This window comes from Drosophila subobscura, chromosome J, assembly GCF_008121235.1.
Source record: "Drosophila subobscura isolate 14011-0131.10 chromosome J, UCBerk_Dsub_1.0, whole genome shotgun sequence".
In the NCBI taxonomy this organism is placed as follows: domain Eukaryota; kingdom Metazoa; phylum Arthropoda; class Insecta; order Diptera; family Drosophilidae; genus Drosophila; species Drosophila subobscura.
This window is the reverse complement of record NC_048532.1, coordinates 2,529,443-2,555,685: the sequence shown is the minus strand read 5'-3', so window position 1 is coordinate 2,555,685 and position 26,243 is coordinate 2,529,443. Positions and strand designations below refer to the sequence as shown.

At 41.4% G+C, this 26,243-nt stretch overlaps 3 protein-coding genes across 3 annotated transcripts; 1 reads left to right on the top strand and 2 right to left on the bottom strand.

Moving 5' to 3' along the window:
* Window positions 1-13,243: 13,243 nt before the first annotated feature.
* On the bottom strand, window positions 13,244-17,103 carry LOC117894339 (putative odorant receptor 69a). The gene is made up of 3 exons (XM_034801324.1): window positions 16,126-17,103; window positions 13,359-13,514; window positions 13,244-13,294 (listed from the first exon to the last, which is right to left on the bottom strand). Exons 1-3 carry the CDS (start codon window positions 17,101-17,103, stop codon window positions 13,244-13,246), a joined length of 1,185 nt encoding a protein of 394 aa, XP_034657215.1.
* Window positions 17,104-23,452: 6,349 nt separating this feature from the next.
* On the bottom strand, window positions 23,453-24,571 carry LOC117893582 (malate dehydrogenase, mitochondrial-like). The gene has a single exon (XM_034800255.1). It carries the CDS (start codon window positions 24,498-24,500, stop codon window positions 23,478-23,480), a length of 1,023 nt encoding a protein of 340 aa, XP_034656146.1. The 5' UTR covers window positions 24,501-24,571; the 3' UTR covers window positions 23,453-23,477.
* Window positions 24,572-25,302: 731 nt separating this feature from the next.
* LOC117893199 (malate dehydrogenase, glyoxysomal-like) lies at window positions 25,303-25,790 on the top strand. The gene is made up of 2 exons (XM_034799713.1): window positions 25,303-25,307; window positions 25,361-25,790. The coding sequence occupies exons 1-2, from the start codon at window positions 25,303-25,305 to the stop codon at window positions 25,788-25,790; spliced, it is 435 nt and encodes a 144-aa protein (XP_034655604.1).
* Window positions 25,791-26,243: the final 453 nt, after the last annotated feature.

The window sequence follows — 26,243 nt, the reverse complement described above, 5'->3', positions numbered from 1 at the left end:
CAAACCTCCCAAGATGAAGGACATCTCCACTTGCGGGGTCAATATTGAAATTGCCAAAAATAAAACCTTCTAACGCGCTCTCTCAATATACTGAAAAGCGCAAAGTTTTTTAATACCGACTGCATGCCTATTTGAAAGCTGTTGGTCTCGGTCAAAGCCAATTTTTGTTGCTTATTAATTATTCAAAGGATAGGCCTTTAAGTTACGGACAGGCTTTATCGATTATAAATGCTCATTCATAGAAATTCTCCCTCCGTATGCTCCTCCACACCATGGGTTTTACGAAAGGACCTGCTTGCCTTCACCCAGTACTCGATGCTCTGTTTTTCGGTGCTTGGAAGTTAAAGAGCACTGGCTCTGTGTCAGTAATTGTTTCAAAATTGAATGGAGGCCAAACTTGTTCGGGGTCCTTGGCCACAGACCAGCAGCTGTCACATATATCGATTTTTGCATTTCACTTTCATCCTCTGCCAGCTTTTACACAACTAGTAAGAACGAAAATTTTTGATGTTGTGTATTTTACGTTACAGTCTGGGCATCAAGCCAATAGTTTTAATTGTTATGTGTTATGTGTATTGTTATTGTTTCCAAGCAAAAATGAAATAAAACGAGAAGGGACGTGTGAGACGCTTCTTAAGCGTCACAACTTTTATACCCGGCACTCAGTACTACATATGCACCTTAACGGTTATTTGTCAAATTTTACATTTTTTCTTCATCTGTCATCTACATCAACAACACTACTCACGCCAACACGCTCCTTTAGCTCGCCACCCTCCCCTAGAGCAACAAACTGCAGAGTCAAGCCAGAGTCGTGGCAGAGGCAGAGGCAGAGACGTGTCAGAGGCAGAGGCAGAGGCCACTGCCACTGCGCGAAGCAGAGTGTGAATGAGAGAATGTGCAAAAAACATATATAAGCTGCGGGACGGGGTGGGTTTAGCCACTGCAAATTAATTTCTTCTTTGTGGTCATAATAATGATCCAATCGGATCCCAATTTGGTGATCTGATAGATATGGTCATTCCCCACGGAATGGCGTTTTTTCTTTTATCTTCAAAATTGTAGATTTGGGAGGTTTTTGCCCTTTTGCGGGGGCGGAAGGGGGCGTGGCTCATTTTTGAAATACACTTGTAACAGTGTGAGCAAAGTATGGAAGCAAAGTTTGGTGGCTCTAACTTTTATAGTCTCCGAGATCCAGGCGCTCAACAAGACGGACGGACGGACAGAAAGACATGGCTCAATCGACTCGGCTATTGATGCTGATCAAAAATATATATACTTTATGGGGTCGGAAACGTTTCCTTCTGTGCGTTACATACAACCGTTATTCCCCACAAATACAATATACCCTATTTACTCTTCGAGTACCGGGTATAAAAATGTAATTGCTATTTTCGAAAGGATATTGGTATTTAATATAGACACTTAAGGAAGTGTAAAACTTATATTGTGTTTCAAAGCAAACATAAATGAAATAACTCCTCTAAAATCACTTAAATTTCCATTGCCTGATACTCGAATTCCAAATGAAAATTTTTCTTAAGTCTATTAGAGGAGGCCAACATTTTTAGAGCAAAAACTATCGTTGAGGTGTCACTAATAGCCTGCAGCGCTTACCTAGAATCAAAAAACAAACACAAAAAATCAAAATGTAATTGAGAGATGGCCAAAAAGTATGCCAAATGTTGATAAATCCGTTAAATCCTGATTAATGCTGCAGTGAGAATGAGAAAACCATTTGAGAATCGTAATCAAAATTGTTGAGGGCATATAAAACGCACACTCTCAGTCATTCACGAACACACTCGTTTATCATACGAATTATTTAATTGAAGCAACAGCAGCAGCTGAATTTTGCAGTCAAATGTGGAAATCCCGATAATGACAAGGATGATGGACTCCGCCACATTCTCAGCACATTCATGATCGTGTTCACATTCACATTCTCAGTCACATTTACTTCGGCTTCCATTTCGGGGCTAAGGGTCCTTGGCGGTGATTTAAATGCTCATAGTGCGAATGCAGCAAAATGGCAAGTCTGGGATGGGTGGAAGGGAAAGCAACAATACAATTCACTCCGAAAAACCGCGAATGTAATTACCGTTGAATAAAGTTGCTGCCAATTGTTTTACTGGTCGACATACGATGCAGTTGCCCACAAGGGATAGAGACGTACATTCATACTCTATGTGGTAATTGAAAGAAAATTTAAATGAAAAACCCCATTCCATATCAGAAAATGAAACATTGATACTGTTATTCAAAATGTATTTGTAAATGAACCTTCTTGCCGTGTTATTATATACCCTATCCTATGAGTGTGCCTTTCAACTTCCCCAGCTGACCGCAGCCCCATACAATCAATTGTTAATTTTGTACTCTCCCTTTTCCTCTGCGGTTTCTAATTAAGTGTGGCACGCTCAACACACAGTAAAATACACACACTACACTCTCTTTTTTTGCTCCTCCTACCAGTCGCCAGATGACGCTAATGAACTTCCGCTGTCAAATGAAACGCTTACCATGCAAATCGCACCGATTTCAATAATTGAAGATGCCTGCCACCGCATTGTTATTATCATTTTCATTTTGTGCTTCCGCCACTCGACAGTTTTACTTTTTTCTCTTCTGTTTTCCCATCCGCTTAACGCCATTTTCTTCTGGGGGCGCTTGTAAAGTAGGCAAGTGGCGTCCTCACTTCTTCTTTCGGCTCCTTCAATTGCTCGCATTTAAATGCAAAAAATTGTCGGCACGTCTATGTGTTCATTATGTTCGCCACCTGTACAGGCTGACACATTCTACCAAATCATCGTCTGCCACCTGTAAATTTACTGCTGCGCGTGCGTTTTCATTTGCTTTTACTGTCTTCGGTCCATATTTCATTTCCCTGTGCCTTTTTTGATGTTATTTATTTTTCCAAGATTTATGTCACAGACAGGAAGAGAGGGCTGTCGTAATATTTTCGCACGCACACACACGCGCCCTGACTATGGGTCATCTTTGCGAAATATATGAATATGTGTGTGTTCATTACGGGTGGGAGGATTTTTTTTGCGTCGTCGGAAATGTTGCACTACGTTGCCCTGCTATCGAAATCCAATTTTAATCATCCAGCTTGCTTTGGTTTGTTTCCCCAATATAATTGTCTAAGTGCTGCCCCAAATAAAAAGGTTCTGATATATTTGTAGTACGGTTTGAATGAAATAGAAACAAAAGTTCTGCAAAAGTATGTAAAATATACATACAATATGTACATATGTACATACATATGTAAATTAGATTTTCCTTAATCTGGACATACAAATTTCTCCATTGCACAAAGACAAGTTGAGAATAAAATACATGCTCCCAAGTCCAACTCAGCTATCGCCATCAGAAACATGTACAATTTATTTTCACGCCGTATCTTAATAAGCAAATACCTGCAGAAATGAAAGTAATCGGTGTACAATATAAAATTGCAATTTTATCAATCAATGACCACTTGCACTTGGTAAAACGGCAAAAATACTAATTAAAATACTGACTGAAGCGTTAATAAACTGCAGACCATATCGTACAATGGGTATAACCCCTAGACCTAACAAAGGCAAAAAATAATCCTCATATAATATGCCATAAAGTGGCCGCACGAGAATGTGCAAATGAAATGTTCTAATTTAAAATTTGTCTCCAAACTGCGACAGAAAATGCGAATTATTTGCACTGGGTCTCAATTGGCTGGACCAAAGAGAATTTGGCCCAAACCCGGGTTCATTTGGCAGCAGGCTTTATCACATTTTCTCATTTCCCCTGCCCCCGTCAGCCTGCGTTTTGCATTTTGGGCGATTTAATCTGTCAGGGGCCCGACAACATGGCCAACAATTAAGCCGTTCGTGCAAATTCTGTGCAAATTTCTCATTTAACGTTGCTACTCTCAGGGCTAGAGGCTGACGCTGCCCCTGCCTTGGGTGAAAACAAAATGGAACCGCAATGAAAGCGACTCGCGGGTTGCATCCAATGGCATTCCATATGGAGTTGAAAGGGGGCACTGTGATTAACTGCTTCGCAGTCGGAGCCCTTTGTGGGTACTCCAGCTTTTAATTCTAAACAGCAAAGTGCTAATTAGTTTCGGAAGTCAAGAGCTGGGAGACGCAACGACTGGATTGTTCTGTCCACCAGCAATCAAGTAAAATTAGTCGGTCCGACAAAGTGGAGCAAATCTTCCATTCAACCGTAAAAGGTCACTTCCCATTCCTTGGAATCTCTAATCTCTTTCAATTCAATTACATCTATTTGTAAGTTCGCTTAACACTGAAATGAAATGAGGCAGCTTTTTATACCCGGTAGTCGAAGAGTCCATAGGGTATATTGTATTTTTGTGGAAAAGTGGATGTACATACATATGTACATATGTAACGCAGAGAAGGAAACGTTTCCGACCCCATAAAGTAAATGTATATATTCTTTATCATCATCAATAGCACCAGCATCGACACAGCCATGTCTGTCTGTCCGTCTGTCCATACGTCTTGTTGAGCGCATGGATCTCAGAGACTATAGAAGCTAGAGCCACCCAAATTTTCCTCCAGACTGCTGTATGCTCACACTGATACCAGTGTATTTCAAAATTTTTCCCGCCCCCTTCAGCCACAACAAAGGTCGAAAACCTGCTGTATCCACAATTTTGAAGATAAATGAAAACGAGAAAACTTACGCGTCACAGCTTTTATACCCGGCACTCAGTATTACGTCTGCACCTTAGCCGTTATATGTCCAATTTTATATTTTTTCTTCATCTGTCATCTACATCAAAAACACTATTCACGCCAACATGCTCCTTTAGCTCGCCACCCTCCCCTAGAGCAACACACTGCAGAGTCAGGGCAGAGACGCGGCAGAGACGTGTCAGAGGCGCAGGCCTCTGCCACTGCGCGAAGCAGAGTGTGAATGAGAGAATGTGCAAAAATCAAATATAAGCTGCGGGACGGGGTGGGTTTAGCCACTGCAAATTAATTTCTTCATAGTGGCCATAATAATGATCCAATCGGATCTCAATTTGGTGATCTGATAGATGTGGTCATTCTCTAAGGAATGGTTGGAATGGAATTTTATCTTCAAAATTGTAGATTTGGGAGGTTTTCGCCCTTTTGGGGTGTTTGAAGGGGCGTGGCTCATTTTTGAAATACACTTGTAACAGTGTGAGCATACAGAAGTCTGGATGCAACATTTGGTGGCTTTAGCTCTTATAGTCTCTGAGTACTAGGCGCTCGTCAGGACGGACAGACGGACGGACGGACAGACAAGAATATATATACTTTATGGGGTCGGAAACGTTTCCTTCTGTGCGTTTCATACAACCGTTATTCGCACAAATACAATATACCCTATTTACTCTTCGAGTACTGGGTATAACAACTAGATACCTGAATATTGAAATACTTTTTAACACTTATAAAGCACAAGGGGAAACACAATTGACATGAAATTACATTCAAATGATAACATGAAAATGAATGTATGTATGTATGTACATATGTACATATATATTCATTTTTGATTCCCGAGCCAGCTAATTACTGACTGAAGTAAAAATAAACTGGTATATTTATATTCTCTGAATATTCGCCTATTTATTATTATATTAAATTGTAGTTTTTCATACAATACTCATATCACTACTCATAGCACTGCACTTAGCAAATAAAGAAAATGTAATTAGCAAATCAGGGAAAATTGTCGATTTTTACAAATGGCACAATTAAAGCTTCAGCAACAAGTTCTCAAATATGCATTTTGTCTTCATTTGTGGACTCTATTTTTGGAATAATCAAAACAATCCACAAGGAACAGACAGAGTTCGCATTGACAACTCCATGTTTGTAATTTGTAAAATTGTTCGCTTTTGTTATGGTGGATTCGAAATGTACATATGTACATTAGCTAATGAATGTGAAGGGGGGGGGGGTCGAATTGTTTTTTATAAGCCTGACAATTAAAAATATGTCAAGTTAACGGAGAACATAAAAGCCCTACAGTAAGTGTTGAATGTGATAGAACATACCAGTATACCAGCATATTTGTAACTTCCGCACTTTTTCGATATTTATTGGGCGTGGTTAAATGGCTCACCGACTTACAGCAGCTGCAGCAGCAGACTTTGCTGCGCATTAAGCCAATACAAAGAAAGAAACAAACATGAAAATACAAAAACGAAGTTGTAGCAAGAAGTACCAACAAGTGGACAATAAAACCACTTAAAAAGCAAGCAGCAGAAAATTGTTCCCGCTATCCTCCCATCAAAAAACCAACCTGAGGACCATTGCAAGGACCAGCATGAGCCCCAAACCATCAACATATAAAAACTAACACGCAGAACAGTAAAAGCAGTATCCTGAGCTTAAACAGCATCAGCAGTACCCGAATCAACAAACAAAATGTCTGTCTTTCGCACCCATTCTCGTATAAAAAGAAAAATAATTGGCGTGTCAGACATTTTGTTACGCCCAATTTAAGTGTTTCCTCCTTTGCATGGCAGGACTGCAGGGGACCGCCCAGCTCCCCACCAGATGATCTACGGGAAGTGCTGAATGCTACCCAGATAGTTCCATTACACGAATGATACAGACAAAACATAAAAAAGTGCACAACCTAAAAGCACCATTAGTGGATCAAACTGCAAATATTATTCCATTTGGGTTGTGAATTGACAAGGGATTTTTAAAGCCAATAAGGAGCACTCCGATATATTGAACTAATGTAGGAACGGCCAAAAGATATCCTAGAAAATGCAGCCCTCTTACATGTCTTCTTCTCTCTCCCATAGGAGCGTATTTTGTGACTCCTACAAGGCCCCGAAGCAAAGATTTAAACCTAACCTCCCAAAGGATGTAATTGATATGTATCTTTAGACCCGCGTAGTTATTTTGGAGTATTTAAATGATGGCTGAAAAATAAAGATAATAAGGAGACTGAAGAGGATATAAAGACTATAAAGAGAGTGGGCAGACTAAATAGACAATACTCGTATAGAGAAAACTTGGTACAAGTGGTCACAAAATATGCTTACAATCAATGTTTATTTGACTCCAATAATTAATTAATTAATTTCCCCTTTTCCGAGGCTGATTAAGTGACTGCACGAATTGTAAATATTTATTTGAATATTTTAATACATTTTTTAAAAAGCCGTTAATATTGATGAGGAAGGTGAAAAGCTAAAGGATTCTTACAAATTAATCAAGTGCATTCAGCTGGCATATTGGCAATGTCCCAATGATTCATTTCGCAGTCACTAAATGCATCCGTTTGGCGCTTGAATGAAATGATATTAACTTTCCACATTATAATTGCAATAATTAAATACCAAAATGATTAATTGGTGGTTTGTTGCCTTTATATGCAAATAATTGAATGTTTTATTTGGCAGTAAAGAGGGCGACGGCGACTGTCACTCAGGCAAGCAGCATAGTGTTAATAGAAATCAGTATTTTTACTCGCTTTATATCCACGATTTCATTCGAATGGAACTAATCTTGATACAGCCATTAAAAGTGATATAGAAATGAATAGAAAGTTTGTTTTATTTCATCGAAAGGCCAAAAAGTTAACCAATTCAAAAGACATAATTTCAAATATGGCACTCTTTTCCACACTTACTAAACAAACTGTTGGGAGTTAAGAGCTGCTTTGCATGACTCTACGACATTTAGCAAGTCCTGAAATGTAATTACACACATACACACATACATGCAGTCACACCTAAACACGGATAAACATACATATATACATATGTACATATGTACAAACCATATGTCGTTGCAACTCTGTGCACTTCCGCTTAAAACCTTTCACATCCGACTAACAGTGCTGAAAAATATACACAGCGAGGGCCAGGAATAGCCAAACTTTTTTCGCCACATTGCATGTGCCACGCAAATGCAAATTTTTATATGCAAGTACTGGTATTCTCGTTTTTTTTTTGATTTAAATTTTGCCAGATTAAATACACTGAGAGAGCGTACACCAGAAAGAATGCCACAGATATTGAACGGCCTGCCTTTTTGGAGGTTGAGAGGTGGCCATATCGGCCCGAGCTAGGGCGTCAAAAAGCAATCAATTTTTAATTTTTTGTTTAATTAAAAATGCAGCAGAGGCGCAATAAAATTATCCCATGCATTAAGCACACAACGCCCGGTTTGATTCGATGTAGTTCGGCTCGGATCTGCTTTGTTCTGTTATGTGCCTGGATCACACCGATGGCCATGTCGAAAGTTAGCTGGCGCTTAAATGACAGTAACCAAAATCTGGTTTTGTTGCAATCAATCATGGCCTGGTCGGTGGGCTGGCGGCTGTTGTTGGGTTGCTGATGCTCGCTCAGCATCACCGGTAATTGGAAGTAGGTGGCATCGTCATCGGGATTGCGCGGCTGTCCTGTCCGCAGCACCATAGACAAGGCCCTGCCACTCGGCTACAGATACAGTTACCACACGCATGCACGCACACATCCTTTACGCTGATGCTGCAGCTACGCTGCGGTTGCGGCTCTAAAAGTTCGCCCGGCCTCAGGGTGTTTATTAGCCTGGCCGACTGGCGTATGAGTGATATTTCAATAATGAGCATTCAATAAATGGACAATAATTATCAATGGACATCATCGTATGACCAATTTAAGTCGCATCCGAGTGAATGGCTCATCAACTTGATATATTATTCAAAGGTGAAAGTTTGCATTTGCCTGACATACCCGTATTACAGCCGATTACACAGTCAAGAAACGAGCTGTACGGCAAGTGTCGCTCAATTGATAGATTAAACCAAACCCACAGCGCTGTTGACATCCTGTTACATTTTTGAGTTCAGCCAGTAGATCAGAGCTCCTTGAGCTCCTGGATACAAATTACATAGAAAACATTAAATATAATCATTCTAAGTTGTAGAATTTATAAAGTTTACAAGTCTTACTTGGACTTAATATACATAAGCGACATTCCCTGCTTTTTTTAACGTGGCCAAAGTGGAACTATCCAAAGACCAGGTAAGACTAAAGGCAAGGAACTAATGGGGATGTGGATACACACTCAACGAATCTTTGGGCCAACATGTTACTTATTTCATTATAAACTTCAGCAGATATATACATATATATATGTACATACATACATATAAATATACATATGCATATACTTTATACTATATACTATACTATAAGATTTGCCTAGTTTTACTGTTTTAAAATGAGGAACCTTATTGTTCATAATTGTTTTTCCTTCGTTTTCGAGACTTACTAATATATTTACACCAATTCGTATTTCATTACATTTTCCGCAGTGGCGGTTTTTTCGCCTCCGTTTCCCGCTTCTTTCCGCTTTTGTTTTTCAGCTCCACATGGAGCCCTGGCCAGGCAGTGCCAACTACGAGCTGGAATGTATCTAACTTGTGAGTACAAATTTCGCCTTCTCTTTTTATACCCGGTACTCGAAGAGTAAATAGGGTATATTGTATTTGTGCAAATAACGGTTGTATGTAACACACAGAAGGAAACGTTTCCGACCCCATAAAGTATATATATTCTTGATCAGCATCAATAGCCGAGTCGATAAAGCCATATCTGTCTGTCCGTCTGTCCGTCCTGATGAACGCCTAGTACCCAGAGACTATAAAAGCTAGAGCCACCAAACTTTGCATCCAGACTTCTGTATGCTCACACTGTTACAAGTGTATTTCCAAAATGAGCACCGCCCCCTTCAAACACCCCAAAAGGGCGAAAACCTCCCAAACCTACAATTTTGAAGATAAAAGAAAACTAAAAACGCCATTCCGTAGGGAATGACCATATCTATCAGATCACCAAATTGGGATCCGATTGGATCATTATTATAGCCACAATGAAGAAATTAATTTGCAGTGGCTAAACCCACCCCGTCCCGCAGCTTAAATTTGTTTTTTGCACATTCTCTCATTCGCACTCTGCTTCGCGCAGGGAGCGGACTCTGCCTCTGCCTCTGCCGCGTCTCTGCCCTGACTCTGCATTGTGTGGGTCTAGGGGAGGGTGGCGAGGTAAAGGAGCGTGTTGGCGTGAGTAGTGTTTTTGATGTAGATGACAGATGAAGAAAAAATGTAAAATTTGACAAATAACCGCTAAGGTACAGATGTAGGACTGAGTGCCGGGTATAAAATTTGTGACGCGTAAGAAGCGTCTCACACGTCCCTTCTCGTTTTTTCTTAAATCTATGTAAATGCTCTATTTTCACTTGAGGCATTTTAATAGATTTAAAGGTATCTTTAACATGAAGCAGACATGGCTCTATCGACTCGTCTATTGATGCTGATCAAGAATATATATACTTTATGGGGTCGGAAACGTTTCCTTCTGTGCGTTACATTCAACCGTTATTCGCACAAACACAATATACCCTATTTACTCTTCGAGTACCGGGTATAAAAGAGTGTGAGACGCTTCTTACGCGTCACAACTTTTATGCCCGGTACTCAGTAGAACAGACTTATGTATGTACGGTTAACGGTTTTATTCAAATTTTAAAGTTTACATTTTATATTTTTTCTACGTCTTTCATCAACATCTACATCACTTTTCACGCCAACGCGCTCCTTTAGCTCGCCCCCCTCCCCTAGCGAGCGGAGGTTTGCAGAGGCACTGCAGAGGCAGAGGCCGCTCACTACACGAAGCCGAGTGTGGATGAGAGAATGTGCAAAAATCAAATATAAGCTGCGGGACGGGGTGGGTTTAGCCACTGAAAATTAATTTCTTCATTCTGGGTATAATAATGATCCAATCGGATGCCAATTTGGTGATCTAGATATTGTCATTTCCTACGGAATTTTTAGTGTTCTTTTATCTTCAAAATTGTAGCTTTGGTAGGTCTTCGCCCTTTTGCTGGGGCGGAAGGGGGCTGGGCTCATTTTTGAAATACACTTGTATCAGTGTGAGCATACAGAAGTCTGGATGCAAAATTTGGTGGTTCTAGCTTTTATAGTCTCTGAGATCTAGGCGCTCATAAGGACGGACAGACGGACGGACAGACAGACATGGGTCAATCGACTCGGCTATTAATGCTGATCAAGAATATATATGTATACTTTATGGGGTCGGAAACGTTTTCCCATTTTTCCCCACAAATACAATATACCCTATTTACTCTTCGAGTACCGGGTATAAAAATACAAATTTAATGAATCTCAGAAGCCCTCTAAATTAAAATCAATAAATCCCAGAAACCCAATACGTATAGGGTTTTTGGTAGTTGTACACAAGATTTAAACGATTCCAAGCCAAAGCCAATTATGACTCTCGTCTTCTTCATCACAAGGTACGTCCACATTCTTCCCCCCCATAACTTATTCAATTACGATTGTGGGTAACTCTGCAAAGGCCACAGCCAGTTAGATTCCGCCCCCCTCCCTCACACGGAACGAGAGTCAGACAAAGTTTAACTGGGAAATTGAGACATGTTGTTTGAGTACATTTTGTGGTCTTGCTCCAGCAATTCAGCTGTGTGGATTTTAGTCTTGTGTATTTAATTTTAAATGTACATCGCAGCTTCGTTCGGTTGGGTCTAGCTCTCACACACACTCCCTCGGAGGACGATTCCCAAAACCCTTGTACTGTAACGAGGTTCCTTTGTTTGCTAAAACTTATCAAGGCTATGGTCGGGACGAGGCCGGACTCTGAGCCCTGAGTAAACAACAGGCAAATGGCTGCAATGACGATCCTTGCAGTTCGCAGTTCTCCCTGACGCGCCGACTGACAAAGTCAATTTTTGCACAAACTGTCGATTTTGTGTGTGTTTTGCTCTGGCTAAATTTCTCCGTCCCCCATGTGGTCTATTATCGGGACCAGTACTATACTGGGGATGTGTTTGGGGCAAAGACTTTTAAGGTCTCGACAGTCGCTTCCACATGATTGGCCAATTCACAATCTCTTTGGCAATCACCATGGCTGTTGTCTAGGCTGATGACTCAATAAGTTAAGCTGCCAAAAATGCTTTCGCCAGCTGTTCATGTTCCTAACTATAGGACTCAACTATAAAACCCTGACTATTATTATCTCAAATTTTTTGGGTCTTTAGGTCACCTGCGTAAAAACCTCTGAATTTCCAATCTTTTCCGTTTTAAATATTAAAGCATACAGCTATGTTTAATTGAAAACAACCAAATTAATTTTCAATGCTCATGATTAACAATTTACACAAGAAAAACGAACTAAAATAAGTTGTGGTCCCGAAATAAAGAGCAAAGATAACCTTTTGGCACTTTCTGTAAAAAAACGAGGAGGAACGTTATGAGACGCTGGAACGCGTAACAGCTCATACCCGGTACACAAAAATATGTATTTACATATGTATGCAACCATAGTGGGATACATACATACATGGGTTCGGAAACGTTTTCTTCTGTGCGTAACATCCATCCACTTTCTACCACAAATACAATATACCCTATTTACTATTATAATACCGGGTATAAAAATAGGTAAGTTACAACGCCGGAGCTGGTAAGGGCGTCTTCAGGTGACGAGTAAAAACTGAAAGGAAGAGAATCCAGAGAGGTGGATAGAAATTCAAGGATGGTGGGCGGATAAAACACGATGGCAACGCGTTTGCCACAGATCCTGGATAACGATGTGATAATCACGCCCATCGCAGCCACACTGCCCGAGCATATAAGAGGACGGATGGATGGATTTAAGGTAGTGGGGAATGGAACGTCAGAACAAGGCAGGGTAGGACAGGCAGGTAACTTGTACATAATTTCACCAATTTTTGGACCATACTTAATTTTACGCTTTTGTATTTTCAAAATAAAAATTTGGATGGAAACAAGGACGCCCTCACCTTTTCCAAACTTTCAGTCCCAGGCCTTAATAAGTTTGCTTAGCGACCCCCAAAAGTCATTGAAGCGGGTACTCAGTTGGCGTCCTTTCATAAATATGTATGTATGTATATATGTATGTACAAATGTACATATGTATGTATGTACATATGTATGTATAGTCTTTTATGCTGACTCAAATTGCTTTCCTTCTGTTTCGCTTCCATTGTTTGGATTAGTTTTCATGAGTGAGACATTTTTTTGGTCAACTCTTTTGTTTAAATTAGAAAATCGCTCAAAGTTCTGTGGGAAATATTAAGTTCTTTAATTCTATAACTTGGAACAAATTGCCACATATACCAGCGTTTTTATATTAAAGTAGTGTGTGTGTATGCAGAATTTGTATCCAAACATGACAAGCGTATAATATTTTCTATTTCAGCGACCGCGCACAAGTAAACATCTGATATGAAAATTTCAGGGTCTATTGAATAGTAAATTTGTGTTAAAAAATATCATATCGAAAATATCAATTAGAAATTACTTACAGCCATGTAGGTTTCTATGGAAACAGGTACCAGATTATATGTTCTCCAGATGTAGGGTTTAGTAGAGCACATCATTAAGATGAGCAACATCTTCCTGTAGGCCAGGTCGCCCTCATACCAGTTGTTGTAGAAAGCAGCCGGCATTACTTTGTCACTCTAAATAGGTAGAGGAATGCGAATCATTCATACGTATTGAGCACAATATGAAAATATGAATGCGGAAAGTTTCTGACTTGGTAGACTGTCCAGATTTGCATATTTTTATCATGAAGACTGGTTCCCTCTTTTGTTTCCCTCGCATTTGGTAAAGGTGTAGACTATAAATAAAAACATTCCAACCATCTAGACCCAAGTCAAACATGATCATGGTTGGAAATCAGCGATCTGAGCTGTTATTTCGGCCCTGTTATTGCGGTCACTGGCATCCAGGGTATCCAACCGGCGAGCCAAGCCATTAAAGTGCAGCTCCAGCTGGGCACCGCAGAAGCAAACTAAACACCCTGTAGCTATAATCACGTCCATGTTCACCACACATGCTAAAGCCTGTTTGGCGTTGGCGGCCCAAAAGCCCAGAATTGAGTCAGGGACTGTCAGAAAGACCACGCCTGGCTCTGTATCTGATAGCTCACTTGCTGTGACTCCGTCAATAGCTCGCAGAGGAGCTTCACAACAGTCACCAAGTTTTGGAAGGCTCCTGAGAATGTAAAAAGATGATTAACCTCTTCATATCAAAAGTTGACTCGTCGTAGAAATATCGAGTATGATAGGGACTCTGCCTGGTGGCTGGGAAGAATTCCGTTCGATGTGGTAGCCATAGGCGATGAAGACCAAAAAGAAACATAAGAGTCACCTCCAGTGATTCTCTGCCCATCCACTCGATTCTTCGTAGCACAGCTACTCGAAAACCAAGGCACGAGTACGGCATAACGTCTCTCAACTGCATGCTCATAGCGACTGTAACAGACTTTTGACTGGATGGTAATATTAACACTTTTATAGAACCTTCCACTGGGAAACAAGGCACGTTCGTCGGCCTGAGATGACCTGCGATGGCGTCCTGAGAACATGCACTGCCCTAACTGGATGAGGGCTATTAGCTGTTCTTTTAATTTGGTATGAAAAAAAGGAAGCTAGGATTCTGTTTAAGCTGAGCCCAGATCGAACACAGTCATGGCAAAGGTCATAAGGCACATGAAAAAGGTTGAGGTGAGGCACACGACTATGGTAATATATCAGCGACCGAAGTTATGCCTTTCATAAGAGGATTGGCGTCTAGTTCATTACATTTTCTGACCAGGCCGGGTTGAGCTCCAGTTAGGTGGTGAAGACACAGATCAAATACTGACAGGTCATCAAGGCGCCCCAGTTGAGAACAGACAACAGGCCGCGAAAAAAGCCAACTGCTGAGCCCGCAAATTAAAGGGATACCACGTGCTGCTTTGCATCTTGTAGCTCGCTGACTGCCTCGCCGTCATTTCGTAAAATAGGATCATAAGTGGCTGTAAATGTGCCCAGGCCAATGGATTCTTATTCGGACGATTGGGAAGAGCTCATCCAGTTACACCAGCAGCTCCTCAATCTGGAGTTTTTAGTGGATTAACATCCCCATCATGCATAGGTCCGCTGAAGAAAGCTCTGCCATATATGTACAAGATTGGGTCCTCATTCTCTGTGCGGTAAGCATAGATGGCACATCCTAGATGTGGTAAACCATATTGATGTTGGCAACCGAAAAGGAAATTCTCTTGGCTTTCGATTGTGCTCAGCGATCGTCTACCATTCCACTCTAATCTCCGGAATCCAATCCATTGGCAGGAAAAGTCCGGATACTGCTTAACGTCCTCCAACTGCATGGTGCGAGGAGCCTTAACAGCTTAAACCTTTATGGAAGAATATTATTGAGCAACTTAAGCCATGGGAAGGGACTGAGTGAAGAGGTCCTGAGAAAACGCACCTGGATAATTGGCTCTATTAGGTATTCTTCTGATTAGGAATGCATAAATTTGTTTTGATTAAATTATGTAATATTTTTTCGTAATTATACCCGGTACTCGAAGAGTAAATAGGGTATATTGTATTTGTGCGAATAACGGTTGTATGTAACGCACAGAAGGAAACGTTTCCGACCCCATAAAGTATATATATTCTTGATCAGCATCAATAGACGAGTCGATAGAGCCATGTCTGTCTGTCCGTCCGTCCGTCCGTCCTGATGAGCGCCTAGTACTCAGAGACCTTAAAGGCGTGGCTCATTTTTGACATACACTTCTAACAGTGTGAGCATACAGAAGTCTGGATGCAAAATTTGGTGGCTCTAGCTTTTATAGTCTCTGAGAACTAGCCGACAAACAAGACGGACGGACGGACGGGCGGACAGACGGACAGACAGACATTGCTCAATCGACTCGGCAATTGATGCTGATCAAGAATATACATATATACTTTATGGGGTCAGAAACGTTTCCTTCTGTACTCTTCGAGTACCGGGTATAAAAAGTCCTGTAACTTGATCAAATCCTCCATCCTGCATCCCCTTAGCGACTATAACCGACTACCCACTGAAATCAGATTTTAATAGGTGAGTAAATATTTCTGAGCCTCATATTAGTTGGTCAGCCAAGTGCGATTTTATATGCGAATACATTCCTCATTAGGTTTCCTCCAAATTATTAAAAGTTTCTGATAAAGTGATCGCATGCTGTGAGAAAGCTGAACAGTCTATGTGAAAATTTCCGCTTTCTTCAGATTGTTTTTTTTTAGTACTTACCGACACAGTGACCACACTGCCCCTATAGCAAATTACAAAATGATGGATGACAAAGGCGATGAGTCCACTTAAGTACTGTAAGGCTGTGTTCAAGTCGAGCAAGAGCATGGCTATGCTTGTCAGACAAATAGCGAAGGTCGAAACGACCAGACTGATCATGAAGGTAAAGTCAAACAGTCGATTTATTTGGTCAGCAAGCCGGAGTATGCGAAGGTGGTACGTGATCAAGAATCGGAGCTGTTCATTCGCTGTGAACTCTTTGGCATCAAGGGCAGTCAACTGACTGGCCAGGGCATCAAAATGCAGCTGCAGTTGGACGGTGAATAAACAGATCAAATGCTGAATAGACATACTGAAGCCCACTGCGACAGTACCGCCAATGGCCTGAGTTAGATAGGCTGCCGCGTAGCCCAGAGCTGAGCCATGTACACGCCATGGATACCACGTGTAGCTCTGCGCCCTGTAGCTAATATCCTGCGAGTCCATGTGGTGCTCCCACAGGAGGACTACAAGTGGCGCGATGTTGTAGTATATAATGAATATCACGTAGAACATGGTCACGAACTTCATTAAGCCTACCCCCTGCTCATTGTAGTGTCGAATACGATAGTACCTCCTCCTTGGCTCGGGGTACAACTCTTGCAGCTCAGCAAGTACCACCTCGATCTTGGGTCTCTTGTACGTCAATACCCAGATGTTTAGGAACCCTGCTAGGCTAAGCCCCAGCACACTGCCCATCTCCGCGATCTTTGCCACGTACATACCTATTTCCTTTGTTTGACTGTTAAACATTGCCCAGTAGACGATCGTACCAAGACTTTGATAGGCCAAACTGAGGGCCCCCACTACACATATGATCTGTCTGGTCGCCGTCTGCTTTGGCGCCACTGTCCTCCGGTCGGGCCACTCAAAACGGGGTGCCATGCCTAAATAACGGAAGGCAAAGTCCTGATAACTCATCAAGTCCTCTAACTGCATCCTGTTCGATACTAACACTGACTTGAAGCAGGTCGCAAATGGCTTTTATAAACCTTTGCGTCAAGGCCTAATTGAGCAATTTTCAATCGAGTCCTGGGAACAGGCACTTGCTCTGCTTTGGCCCGAAACCCTGTCCTGCTAAATAATAGTAATTTTAAAGTCGGAATTACTAAGCAAATCGCGTTGGGATAGAGTCGATGAGCATGTTATGTGGTTTTAGGTTCTAGCTTTCAAATGGAAGTCTCCAGAGCATTTGTTTATTTATTTTGTCTATATTTGTGTCAAGCTCGTAATGCCGATGCCTCCGAGCTGAGTATCTGGCTTTTATGTGCCATCTTCTACACTCTCGTCTCGTCTTACACTCTATATCTGACGGAAGTACCAATGGGGAGACCTTTTTATATATGCCTGTAAGTATTCTATGTATTGTAGTTGCCGGCAGTTTACCTTTTTGTTTATGAGCCAGCCCTCGTACTTGTATGTAGCTGCGTTGCTGTTATTTTGTGGTTCACTTGGTTGCGCCTCATATGCTCCCTGCCTGTGTAAGCACTTGCCCCACCAATCGCTACCCGGTGTCTCGAGACTTTTGTTTGCTTTCGCCATTGATTTATGGTTTGGGGACTCTGCTCCTTGTGCGGGATTTTCAGTTCACGTTTTTCTGTCTCTGCCTCGGTTGTCGTCTCGTCAACGTTTTGTTGCGGTAATTAAACTCTGATTGCTTTTCAATTGTTTTATTGATTGGCAGAGAATTCGTATCTTATAACCGAGCTTCTGTTGATTAGCAATTAGCCATACAATTCATACAAAATTTCGCACGGTATTCCGACTTTTATTTCAACGAACTTCTGTTAGATTTGGTAGATATTTCAATTCGAAAGCTTAATTTATGGACAATATTCAGAGGGTATGGATAAGACAAACAAAGCTAGAAAACTTGGCAGGCGGCGCAAGTCGAGAGGGCCAATTTTCAACGATTCAAATCGTGAGGGAGATGCGCGTAATGTACAATTTAAATTATCTTTCAGTAGTGCTAATAGAGGAGTGTGAGTAATAGTGTTGGCATCCAGCACGATTTGCCTGTAATTTATAGAGCGCCGAGAGCCAATTCCCACTACATCAACTCGAGTCTAGTCCCGAACTTGGCAAAGCGAATCCATTCCATATTCATCTCTTTAGTCCAGCGCTGACTTGTGAAAGTAAAGTAAAGTTACGCGCTCCTCCTCAACTCAGCTCCCAGCAGTTGAAAGTATCGATCTAATAGCCCGCCCTTTTTAACTTATTAATGTCCAGTAAGAGGGAACAACACATGCTGCTAATTTGTGAAATTAACGTGTTTGTTTTGGCCACAGTCGAAATAAATTACCGTAAAAAAAACTGGGTCCAAAGGTGATGGGCCATAATTTTACTTCGAAGTAAAATTTCCAGAGGTTTGGCAGAAATTACAGTCCGATGGGAAATTTATGTGCAGCTCTGTGAATAATGAACGTTTTCGCCAGCTTAAGCACAGCTGCTCAGACTTGCGGTTCCCGTCCCGACCGCTATCCTATTTTGACAAGGATCTATGAAAATAGCGTGCACAATTATTGCTCCATTCCCATTTCCACTCGCCACTCTAAACTACTGAATTAAGATAGATGAAGGTACTATGCTGGGTATATTTATTTGGTTTGATAAGCGACAAATCCGTCAGCTCAGATTAATTTATACGAACTGCAAAAAGGGCTTTGCTGTTATGCGTTGCATAAGTTTAGTACAAAACAAGGGACGTGTGAGACTCTTCGTACGCGTCACAACTTTTATACTCGGTATTCAGTCAGTACATCTGCAATTTAGTGGAGGCAAAATTCGGTGGCTCTAGCTCCTCTAGTCTCTGAGAACAAGAGAACTGTTAGAACAGATAGACAGACAGACACTATATCGAAAGAAATAATAGCTCGACCACCACAAGCAATTTTGAAATAGTTACCCAACTCCCATTTTTATCTTGAAGGAAACTTTAAGCACATTTTAAAAAGGGAAGACTCTTACAAATCTGGAAACAAATTTTTTTGTATGGCTTTTAAGTTATTTATGGAACTTTAGTGAAACTGGGAAAGTAGGCGAAAAAAATAATAGCGCCGCTTTTGAAAAATGGATTTAAAATTTATAAAATGACCAACAAGTAACGCTTTTCTTAGTTACCACTTTTAAACTATTAATTCTAAATCAATATTTATCATTCAGAATTTAGTTCAGTGTCCTATTTTGGCAATAACAGCTGCGCAGCGTCTTGGCATGGAATCCACTAAGTCCATGCATAGCTTTTGGGGAGCTTTGGACAACAGAGGTTGGTTTGGAAGCAGCAGCTGCCTTTTGGATGGCGGACCACAATTTTTCGATGGGTTTCATGTATGGCGATTGTGCAGGCCACTCTAAAATTCACCTCCATTATAGGGCTGTCCAATTGGCATGCTCCTTTGCAAATATCATGTGCTTAGTAAGTATATCCAAACTTTCTAGCCCGTCGCTTTAATTTTAAGCTCTTTTTTTAAGCTCGATAGCAGGCTTGAAGGGAACCTTCTTGCTCTCACAAATCTGTCTTTTGACCCTGAAAGGGGTTATAGATCGTTTTCATCCACGTGTTTCACACTTTTCTTCATAGTTTAAGGCGTTTTTAATCACTTTATTGAAACTTCTTACCAATTGACCAAATTATCTGCAAGTTTTTACATCAAATATCAATTTTTTGCTAAGGTCGCGCTTCTTTGCATTTCAGAGCTTTCCACGTCTTATTTTAATGATTATTATTAGCTTGTAACTAATAAATACGTGATTCAGCGAAATTGCGGAGATTCACTTAAAAGAGGCCCATATTTTTTCGCCATATTTGTAGTATTTTTTCTTAAAGTTACAAAAAAACGAGAAGGCACGTGTGAGACGCTGCTAACGCGTCACAACTTTTATACCCGGCACTCAGTACTACATCTGCAACTTAGCGGTTATTTGTAAAATTTTACATTTTTTCTTCATCTGTCATCTACATCAACAACACTGCTCACGCCAACACGCTCCTTTAGCTCGCCACCCTCCCCTATAGACACACACTGCAGAGACGCGGCAGAGGCAGAGAAGTGTCAGGGGCAGAGGCCATAAACAGCGCGAAGCAGAGTGTGAATGCTGCGGGACGGGGTGGGTTTGGCCACTGCAAATTAATTTCTTCATTGTGGCTATAATAATGATCCAATCGGATCCCAATTTGGTGATCTGACAGATATGGTCATTCCCTACGGAATGGCGTTTCTAGTTTTCTGTTATCTTCAAAATTGTAGATTTGGGAGGTTTTCGCCCTTTTGGGGTGGCGGAAGGGGGCGGGCCTATTTTTTTAAATACACTGGTTTCAGTGTAAGCATACAGCAGTCTGGAGCCAAAATTTGGTGGCTCTAGCTCTTATAGTCTATGAGAACAAGCCGACAAACAAGACGGGCGGACGGACAGACGGACGGACAGACGGACGGACGGACGGACAGACAGACATGGATCAATCGACTCGGCTATTGATGCTGATCAAGAATATATATACTTTATGGGGACGGAAACGTTTCCTTCTGTGTGTTACATATGTATGTGTGTATGTACATACATCCACTTTCGATCACAAATACAATATAGCCTATTTAATTTCGAGTACAGGGTATAAAGAGACAGATTTCCAAAAATTCCAAAAAGTCTAAGGGACCGGAACCATTTACTTACTCCTACACATAGTCATGACATATTTCATTTCGTTTCTCTCCCAAGCCCCTATATTTTTCAACCAATCTTTCCCATTCGCAAGACCTTTATAAAATTTATTAAATGTTTTTTATTAGAAATAAAGCATGCAGCAAAAGGTAGCAAATTGTTTTTGGAAAATGTACGAATTTATTTACAATTCGATACATGCACAATAAATAACAAATATTTGTCAGTTATAATCTTCGTTATTAGTTCATATTAATGTGGTCCTTTCCACAAAAATGTATTTCACCCAGTAATAGCAATCAGAAATTGGTTCGCTATACTTCCACTTATTATGATTTCCCACTTAGGCCAGACAACTTTTTTAATACCCCGAAAAGATCAACAGCCAAAACTGAACTCAAGTGCAGATGACTTTGGCTAAAAAATAAAGTTTTCGATGCTCAGGTAAACACTGGGCATAACCAGCAAAAAGTTTGATGCCAAAATAGAAGCAACATAAAAATGCAGTGCCGTCGAAAAGCTTGATGGAAAATAGTCTTGGTAAAAAATGTTGCCTTAAATTATTCGAGTTTTGCCTGCAATTTGTAAACTTAACCCATAAACGGATAGAGTTACATATAAAAGCATCAACAAACAGGAAACTAAATACCAGAAAGGTTTTCGATTTATGAGTATTCACATAATGGGGAAGGAATGGACGAATGAGATTCATACCCCTTGCACAGGTTATCTAACAGATAACGAAGGAAGAAATAGTCAAAAATGAGTAAATGAGCCAGTAAAGGGTGTTTAAATTTCCTCGAAAATATTATGTGTATCTTGATTAATGAAGTAGTCGAAAATTCTGAAGACGTAACTTAATTTTCTACTTGTAAGTTTATTCCTAAGCATATTTTTGTAATATTTTTACTCTTAGACCAATTCAACAACGAGGAAGGACGTGTGACACACTTCTTACGCGTCACAACTTTATACTAGGTAGTAGTACAACTGTACCTTAGTGATTTTTTTTTTTATATTTTACACTATAAATCTTTACAAAAAAAAAAAAAAAAAAGCTGCTGGACAAGGTGGGTTTAGAAACTGAAAATTTCTTTATTCTAGCAATAAAATTGATCCAATATGATCCCAATTCGGTAATCTTGTAGATATAGTCCTTCCCTACGGAATGGCAGTTTTAGTTTTCTCTTATCTTAAAAATTGTGGCTGTGGGATACTTTCGCTCTTTGTGTGGGCGGAAGGGGTCGGGGATAATTTTTGAAATACACTTGTATCAGTGTGAGCATACAGCAATCTGGAGGCAAAATTCGGTGGCTCTAGCTCTTATAAAATCTGAGAACTAGCCGACAAACAAGACGGACAGACGGACGGACAGACATTGATACTGATCAAAAATATATATATTTTGTGGATTCGGAAACGCTTCCTTCTGTGTTACAGTTTTTCCACACAAATACAATTTACCCTATTTACTCTTCGAGTACCGGGAATACCACATACTAATATCGTATCCAGCTTTTGTTTAGAATACACATTTTCTGTCTTCAGGTTGTCCGAGTGTGGGTGGCCAGCTTGTCTGAAATTGTTTGCCCTAATTTATCTTGTTGTCAGGCTGGGTGGCAGAAACAAATGCAGCCGCAATAGTTGAATTACTCAAACAGATACACACACTCCCACTCACTGAAACTTGGACAGGTGAACTCTTAGTAAAAGTGAAACTGGGTCGCACGAAAGTTTTGCCCCCACTTTATTTTTTGGAACAAGATAAAATAGACACACCTTATGTGTTCGTCGTTTTTTTTTTTGCTTTATGTGTGATGTGTGTCGGGAAAAGTGTGAAATAAAGTGGTAGTAAAATGCTGCCTACTTTCGGTTTTTCTTCGCTTGATGTTCAGGGGGGCCTAGCTTTTTTGTTAGCAGTTTCAGACCAGAGAGCGCCTCAGTGCAATTTTACTGCTGGGCAGAAGAATGTTCTGCTGTTTTGTACAAATTGTGAAAGCCTGCAAACCAAAGAAAATTCTTAAATGATTCCCTGCAAACCTTACAAAAACATATGAGCAATGTGAAGCATCCTAATCATTTGTCTGTCTGCAATTGCCAACTCACTCCACATACCTGCATACATATGTATGTATCTACATATTGTACATTGTATATATTTACATACAATTCCCGTGTCATGGGGTTTGCGATTGAAATTAAATCCTATGAAATTTGTTTTACATACAAAGTAGGTCTGCGAATAGGTCGTAAGTTATTATACCCGGTACTCGAAGAGTATTGTAGTCATTTTTCCTCGCTCGCACACTCTGCCTCATGTAGTGTTCGTCACTGAGAGATGTTGGCGAGAGTGTTGGTGTGAGAAGTGATGTACATATGTAGATGTACAAAAAATGTAAATGTATTTTGTACATATTTAATTAATTTTTTCTGGCCAATATTATTCGGATATGTTCTGAAGCGTATTTTTTCACGCCGAGAGTGCAAAGAAATGTTGTTCTGCTTCTAAAGAATGCTGCTGGAAGTTTTAATTTACACATTCTACATAACATTACGCTCCCTCTGGCGAGCAGCAGTTTTTAATCTCCGCTCCTGCGCTCCTGGCCAGAAGCAAAACAATATACATCTTTAAATTTGAAGTACTCATATTGTACTCAATATTTCTTAAACGTTTTGGCAAACTGGATGCCGGCTTCGATATTTTTCCTCAGAATAGGCAGCAGATTATCCAGGGACTTCTGTTCAAACTCGTTCAGTACAGGCAGTTTTAGACAGCGCTTGACGCCTTGCTTGCCAAGTTCCACAGGACCTGCGAAGAAGGGGGCGTCTGCCACAGAGGATGCGACAAAGGCACACTCAATGATGCCCTCCTGTCCGTTTTGGGCCCGAATCAGGGACTTCACGAAACAGCAAGTGGCATAGGCCATTGAAAGGGTGGCCGAACCAGCACCGCCCTTGGCCATAACCACTTCAGTACCGGCTTCCTTGATGCGATTCGTCAATCTCAGTATGTCTTCGGTGTCGCCTCTGAACTCGGGCTGGCACTGGGAGAAGAGCGGTAGGATGGTGGGTCCGGTGTGTCCACCAATCACCGGGATATTAACCTTCCGCGGATTAATGTTCATGAAGTCGCCAATAAACTTCCTCGAGCGCACCACATCTAAGGTGGTTATCCCGAACAGACGGTGTGGATCGAACACCCCAGCTTCCTTTAGCACCTCAGCAGCAGTCGGGACAATAATGTTAATGGGGTTCGTGGTGAAAGCAATAAGTGCCTCGGGGCAGGCACAGGCCATTGCTCTGATCACATGGATGGCTATGCCACCGTTAGCCTGCATCAGCTGGTCGCGCGTCATGCCCGGGACGCGGGGCATTCCGGCGGTTACCACCACCAAATTGGCGCCCAGCAATGCCGGCTCAAGCTCATCCTCGCCCACGTAGCCGCTTACCGTTCCATGTTCGGAGATATGTCCGGTATCGGCCGCGACTCCCTTTGTACCACGCAGATCGTGTAGGGAAAGCTCGTCGATCCCCTTGACCTTCCGCAGGAGCAGCGAAAGCGGCTGTCCTATACCGCCGCCAGCACCCACAACAGAGACCTTGAAAGCGGTGCGTGCCATCAGGCACCAAGGAAATCTGGAGGGGACAATCCTTGACTTTAATTTCTTAAGCAACATTACTAAATTAAGTATATACGATGATCAGACGTGGATTAAAATAAAAAATATAATATGAATTACTGCACAAAGGCCTACTATTAAACCATTAAATATCCATTTAAAGTCAGTTGATTTGCAAATTATATTCCATAATATGTTAAAGGAGTGTTAAATCCAAACACGACAGCAGGGCGCAAGGCAGAAACGGCGAAGCAGATTAACGAGTGTGACGCCGAGCGAGTTTAAATACAGTCCCAGACGTAAAAGGTTGTGTGAAAGACCAGACGAAGAACGACGATCAAATGCAATTTCTTTTACCATTTACTTTGTATCTCACAGCTTAATATAACTCTACTTGTAACAATAATCTTAAGCCCCCACAATTATAAATGAGTAGTTTAGTAAAGCAGAAACGATCTATATATGTACATATGTACATACGTGTATTCAATGAATTTCCATTCATATATGGCATACACAATTCCGGTTTAAAATTGTGTTTAGCACCAAAATTGTAACGTATTTATTGGACCATGTTCGCCCTGCGATGTGGTACACACTATCAAAGGAAGCGAACGGATGCATGTGGGGGCGGCTGGAGGCATAGATCAGATCAATATCGAGGGCATTGCAGCGGATCTCACGTACATCGACACATCGGCGGTGGTGCAGCCCTTCGAGGGTATGAAGAAGCTGGCCCTGTTCCTGAGGGGATCGGACATTGTGGTAGTACCAGCGGGCAAGCCACGGGAATGAGCAGAGCCGATCTGCTGGATGTGAACATTGCGGTGGCATTGCGGCATTGCGGTGGTTGTGTCCAATGCCGTAAACGCGGCTGGTCCCGGGGCTCTGTTGGCCGAACCCCATAAACACAACAGTGCGGAGATCCTAAAGTCCAAGGACGCTTACGACCCAAGGCGCCTCTTTGGGGTCACCACTCTCGATGTAGTCCGCTCCAAGACATTCCTCGGAAAGAGCATCGGGGCGCAGCCGAAAGAGGGCATCAGCCCAGTGATTGACGGACACGCTGGCCTCACCATCCTTCCGGTTCTCTCGCAGAGCCGTCCCCCTTTCCTTAGTAACGAAGCTGAACGACTGTCTCTGTTTCATCGCATCCAGGAAGCCGGCACTGAGGTGGTCAAGGCCAAGGCCGGACTTGACTCGGCTACTCTTTCGATGGCCTATGCTGGGGCTCGCTTTGTGGGTTCCCTCATCAGGGGCATAAAGAAAGAAAGCGACGAATGTATCGTCGGGTGCACCTTTTGCGAGTCGGATGTCTCAGAAGTGAAGTTCTTCAGGAGCACATAGAAATTCCATGTCTGGACAATCTTGAGAAAGCAGCCTTGACGTATATGATTCCTACCATAAAGCAAAACATAAAAGCAGCTATCAAAATTGGCCAGAACTTTTATATTCACTCCGATTTTGAATATATATTTGTCTCAAATGTTATGAAATGCTTAAATCTTAAATAGTATTATCCTTAACGATTCAATTTTTGTTTTTCATTTACTTTATATTCGTGGCTGAGTGTCAAGTTTCAGATTTCCAGTCCCGCCGAATCTGTCGGCAGACATTGTCAGGACTCGGAACTGTGGCCAAGATGATGACGCTACATCATCGAGTTGAAAAGCGCCGCAAATCTCTGTGGTCTCGTCTTAATGGCTAAGAAATTGTGATTTATGCCTCGAGATTTGTACACACACTGCTTGACGCATGCTTCCAGCTACATGTATGCACATTCAAACCTACTTAAGTATC